General features: G+C 58.2%; 1 protein-coding gene across 1 annotated transcript in view; it reads left to right on the top strand.

The window, feature by feature from the left end:
- Positions 1-1,136: 1,136 nt before the first annotated feature.
- BRI3BP (BRI3 binding protein) overlaps positions 1,137-5,732 on the top strand; it is a 5,518-nt gene continuing 922 nt past the window's right edge. The window contains exons 1-2 of the mRNA XM_014533343.1: positions 1,137-1,255; positions 5,076-5,163. Of these exons, the coding sequence (XP_014388829.1) occupies positions 5,096-5,163 (68 nt within the window). The 5' untranslated portion in view covers positions 1,137-1,255; positions 5,076-5,095. The remainder of the gene's footprint in view (positions 1,256-5,075; positions 5,164-5,732) is intronic.

The raw sequence follows: 5,732 nt of genomic DNA, 5'->3' as shown, positions 1-5,732 counted from the left end.
CCCCCCCATGTGATAACCACTCTGCCGGCTTCTGACCACGTACAGTGGTTCCGCCTGCTTGTGTCCTCTGTACGCAGTCTCTTTGCTGGTGGTGTTTTCTGTCTAAACAATTCTCTCTCTTTTTTTTTTTACCTTCCCGTTTTTAAAAATATGTTTGTGTTGCTTTTAGAGAAAAAGGAAGGAAAAGGGAGAGAGAGAGAAACATCGATGTGAGAGAGAAACATCGATCGGTTGCCTCTCGTACGCACCTTGACCGGGAATCCAACTGTGACCTCTTGGTTCTTAGGTCGATGCTCAACCGCTGAGCCACGCCGGCCGGGCAAGGCGAGCATTTTAAATGCTAAGCCTGTTCCCTGGGAGGCATTTACCCTCCACACCTGAGCCAAAGGGTCCCGTTGCCCGGAACAGCACAGCTGGGGGCAGCCTAGGTGTCCGTCCGTAGGGCCTTGGTGAGCCTGCAGGTGTGCGTAACCGATTAAAAACCACGAAGCAGCCTGGCCAGTGTGGCTCAGTGGTTGAGCGTCATCCCATGAACCGGGAGGTCACTGGTTCCGTTCCCTGTCGGGGCGCCCAGGTTGCAGGCTGAATCCCCAATGTGGGGTGTGCAGGAGGCAGGCCATCCACCTCCCCCTGATGTCTCTGTCTCTCCGGCTAGCCCTCACGCCAAAGGGTCCCGAGTTTGATTCCTGTCAGGGGCACAGGCGTGGGTTGCAGATTCCCTCCCCGCCCCTTGTCGGGGTCCCTGCAGGAGCAACCAGTGGGTGTGACTCTCTCACGTTGATGTCTCTCTCTCTCTCTCTCTCTCTCTCCCCTTCCCTCCCTTCCACTCTCTCTAAAAATCAATGGGAAAATGTCCTCAGGTGAAGACCAACCACAACACACTCATGAAAAAGGGACATCAGGCCGGGGACAGCAGAGCCCTGGTGGCTCCCGCCTCCCGTGGGCCCCGCGGGGTGTGCAGGAGGCAGGTGACACTCCATTTCGCTCAGCTTGTGGCCCACGACAGCCGGTCCCGGCTCGCCAGCCCCCTGGGCCGCTGGTGGCCGTGCTGACCCCCGGCTCTGTTTCCCGCTGACGGCAAGCGGTGAGCTCGCTGGGCCCGGACGGCGGTGGCCGCGGGCGGGTGGTAACGACCTTCTCTCGTGTCCGCAGCTGCTGACCAGGCTGACCGAGAAGTTCGTGCACGGCGTGGACGTGTTTCTGGAAACGCTGTGGAAGTTGTGGTTAGAGATCTTGGATGTCCTTGGCCTGGACGGTAGGTGTCGGGGGGTGGGGGGTGGGGGGTGTGCCCTCGAGGCGCTGTTCTGCCTGTTCTATTCCGGTGGGTCTCTGGTGTGACTGGTCCCCTCCGTGGGCGGGATGGGGCGCGCCTTGCAGGGATGGGGGGTGGGGGGCAGCGAGGATGGGGATGAGCACCGGCTGTGATAGCACCTTCCGCAGATGGTCCCTCAGAGCCCAGGTTCCGGCGTCGTTTAGGATAAGGTGCCCGGGAGGGGCCGTGCCCGCGTGTCTGCCCCGGGCCCGCTGCGAGGAGCAGGTGGGGGTTCTCTGGGATCCACATTAAACTGCTCCCACCCAGGGCCTTCCGGTCAAGGGCACGGACCTCGGTTGCAGGCTCCTCCCTGGCCCGGGCCCTCCATCGATGCTTCTCTGTCGTTCCCTCTCTCCCACTCTCCCTAAAAACCAATGGAAAGCATCCTCGGGTGAGGATTAAAACAAAACAAAAAGAACTGTTCCAGTCACTCAGTCAGAAGGGGTTTAATCCAGAGAGCGGGGCGCTCGTGGAGTCACCGGTGATGTGACGGTGACCCGCACACGGCCCTCCGGTCCTGCCCTGGGAACCGGGAAGCTGGACACGCCAGGGCCAGGCCGCCGCCTCCGTGTCGGGGTCCGGGACCGCCCAGGCTCCAGGTGCTTGACGAAGACTCGCAGGACCAGCTCGGCATCGTGGCCATGGCTGCGGCTGATCTGGGCGGAAGGCTGTGACACCGGGTCAGCCAGGGGGACGGTGCGTGAGACGAAGTCCCGAGGAGACCCGGCCCCGGCGTCCAGCTCCCAGAGCCTCTCCCGGGGGAGGCACACGGGACACGCTCAGGTCCCTGGCACGGAGCTGGGACAACACGTGTGCGGCATGGTGTCTGCCGGGAAACCCCTTGGAGACCCAGCGCCCAGGGTGTTTGTGGGGGCCGCTCACCTAGGCACCCTCTGCCTGACAGGCACCCAAGTCCCAGACTCCCCGAAGGAAAGCTGGGTGTCAGCGTAAACCAGCACGTTTGTGCAAACATTCCAGGCCCAGGAGAAAGAAGGGACCCCTTTTTCCAGTCCCACACCCCCAGGCGATGACCTGATTCCCCCCAACGCTGACCGGTGTCCCACATGTTTAGCTCAATTCTGACACCACCTGCCTGGAGGCAGCCTCGGATCCCACAGGTCAAGGGCTCAGTCCCACGAGACTTCCGGTGGCACTTGGATGTGACGCGGTTCTCCTGGGGGCTGTGAGCTCCGGGGGGTTCAGCGTCCGCCTCCCTTCTGGTCTCGGCCTCCACACCTTCCGGGAGTCCTCGTAGGTGTCTCCTGCAGGAGCGATCGCCCAGCCCTTTGCCTGCTCGGTCTTTTCCATCTTTGGGTCTCTGGTGTGTGACACCTCCTCCAGGGAGTCCATCCTGATTACCCCATGTAAAGGGACGTCGTCTGTTCCACCCCTTCTTTCTCTTTATGGCATTTGTCTGCTGTAACCTACCATGCGTGTGTGTGTGTGTGTGTGGGGGGGGGGGGTTACCCCTCTGGAATCTCAGTTTCCTTGAGGGGGGTCTAGCCCATCTCCTCCAGGCCGTACACCCGCCCCCAACTCTGCCCCAGCACTAAGGGGCCCAGCGCTAATAAGTGTTGGAGCCCGGCCGGCCTGGCTCAGTGGTTGAGGGTCGACCTATGAACCAGGAGATCATGGTTGGATTCTCGGTCAGGGCACATGCCTGGGTTGTGGGCTCGATCCCCAGTGTGTGGCATGCAAGAGACAGCTGATCCATGATTCTCTCTCATCACTGATGTTTCTTTCTCTTTCCCTGCTCCCTCTCCCTTCATCTGCCTCTAAAAAAAAAAAAAAATTAATAAAACATATTTCAAAAAAAATAAAAATAGAGCTGCCATCGGACCCAGCGATCCCACTTCTGGGAATATAGCTCATGGAAATGAAAACACTTCGTATAAGAGACACCTGCTCCCCCGTGTCCATAGCAGGATTCTCTTCAGCAGCCTAGACAGGGAAACAGCCTAGGTGCTCATCACTGGTGAACGGATGAGCAGGTGTGGCACTCATGCAACCGAGTGTTATCCGGCCACAGAAGCGAAGGCAGTTCTGCCGTTGTTGACAAAATGGATGGACCCTGAAGGGATGATGCTGAGATGAGCCCGACAGGGAAAGACAAATGCTCTGTGGTCACCCTCATACATGGCCTCTAACAGCAACCCACGCCCGTGGGAAAGGAGATCAGATGGGCGGTGACCGGAGGCAGGTGGGGAGAAAGGGTGTTGGATGGAGGTGGTCAGAAGGTGCCCATTCCAGCTCTAGATAAACACGTGCGAGGGACGTCATGTTTGACACGATGGCTGTCGTGAACACTGCTGGCGGAGACATAGGGAGTTGTTAAGAGAGTGCTAGCCCGGCCAGCGTGGCTCCGTGGTTGAGCGACGACTTACGAACCAGGAGGTCACGGTTGGATTCCTGATCAGGCCACAGGCCCGGGTTGCGGGCTTGTTCCCTCTGAGGGCATGTGCAGGAGGCAGCCGATCAATGATTCTCTCTCATCATTGATGTTTCTATCTCTTTCTCCCTCTCCAGTCCTCTCTGAAATCATTAAAAAAATCCTATATAATAAAAGGGTAATATGCAAATTGACCCTCACGGGAACGACTGGTGTCTATGAGGTGCACTGACCACCAGGGTGCAGACACTCAACACAGGAGCTGCCCCCTGGTGGTCAGTGCGTTTCCACAGGGGGAGTGCCGCTCAGCTAGAGCTGGCTCATGGCTGGACAGCGTAGCGGCGGTGGCGGGAGCCTCTCCCACCTCTGAGGCAGCACCAAGGATGTCTTACTAACCATAGGGAGTGGGCCTAAGCCGTCAGTCGGACATCCCCTGAGGGGTCCCAGACTGTGAGAGGGCTCAGGCCGGGCTGAGGGACCCCACCTTCCCCCAGTGCATGAATTTTCGTGCACCGGGCCTCTAGTATATTAAAGAGAGAAAGACCTAGATCCTAAGAGTTCTTAGGACAAGCACAAAATTTATTTCCTTTTTTTGTATCCATCTGAGATGATGGACTTGAACGGAACTTACTGTGGTGCTCACGTCACCGTATATGTAGGTCATGATGATGTGCACCTTCAGTTTTTTTTTTAAATATATTTTATTGATTTTTTACAGAGAGGAAGGGAGAGGGATAGAGAGTTAGAAACATCGATAAGAGAGAAACATCGATCAGCTGCCTCCTACACACCCCCTACTGGGGATGTGCCCGCAACCAAGGTCCATGCCCTTGACCGGAATCGAACCTGGGACCTTTGAGTCTGTAGGCTGACGCTCTATCCACTGAGCCAAACCGGTCAGGGCTGCACCTTCAGTTTATAGTGTCGATGCCATTCCTGTCTCAGGAAGACTAGAGGCGGGAGGAGCATGCTGAAGTATGACGTGCGCACGTTTCAAATGGTTCGGTGAAAACCGGTCTGTGCCTGGAGCGAGGGAGCAGAGTGCGGCCGAGTGCGGGCGATCATGAGCGGGTGTCCGTAGACACGTTTCCCTCACCGCTCTCTTCGCTTTTCTGTTTGAAAATGTCCCCGAGTCGGGCACGCAGGGGATGAGCTGCCGCGTTTCCTCCACACGCACGAGGGGCCTCCGTGTGGGGGTGCCAGTCACGAGTAGGCTTGGCTGTGGGTCAGGAGCCCCCGCAGAGCAGCAGCCTGAACGAGGCGGAAGCTTATTTCTCTTGTGGGAAAGGTCGCAGGTAGGTGGGTAGGCAGGTAGGTGACTCGGCAGCGCCAGGTCCTCGGGACCCAGGCCCCTTCCGTCTTTTTGCTCCCCAGTCGGTGACTTTTCTCCCTTCATGGCCCAAGACACCTGGTCCCAGTCCTACTATCGCATCCAATTCCCAGCAGGCAGAAGAACCAGAGGTAAAGGGCACGTTGCTGGTAGGCTGAGGAGAAACACACACACACACACACACACACACACCCTTTGGTCGTGTAGCTCTCAGGGGGAGCCTGGGAAATGCCTTTGTCCTGGGCAGCCGTGTGTCCAGCCTGCAGCCGGGCATTTGTCGCTGCGAGAGATGAGAAGGGCCCTGGCCGGTGTCGCTCAGTGGATAGAGCGTCAGCCTGCGGACCCAAGGGTCCCGGGTTCGATTCCGGTCAAGGGCACGTACCTGGGTTGCAGGCTCCTCCCCGGCTCAGGCCCTGGAGGCAACCTATCGATGTGCTTCTCTCATATCCATGTTTCTCTCTGTCTCTCTCTCTCTCTCCCACTCTCTCTAAAATCAATGGGAAAACATCCCCATGTGAGGATGAACAACAACAACAAAAAAGAGAAGAGGAGGGAGGACCCTGAGGGACAGTGTGCCGGCCCCGCCCGGCTGTGACAGGCTGTTAAACCCAGGGAAGGGCAGGCCGGTCTCCCCCCAGGGCTTAGCGTGAAGGTTCCTGAGGCAGCTTCGTGCCCCGGGCTGTGGCCGAGGCCCGGCGGGT

Source organism: Myotis brandtii, unplaced genomic scaffold (assembly GCF_000412655.1).
Source record: "Myotis brandtii unplaced genomic scaffold, ASM41265v1 scaffold97, whole genome shotgun sequence".
Lineage (NCBI taxonomy): Eukaryota > Metazoa > Chordata > Mammalia > Chiroptera > Vespertilionidae > Myotis > Myotis brandtii.
Note: the sequence above shows the minus strand (reverse complement) of the source record. Positions and strands in the feature narration are given on the sequence as shown.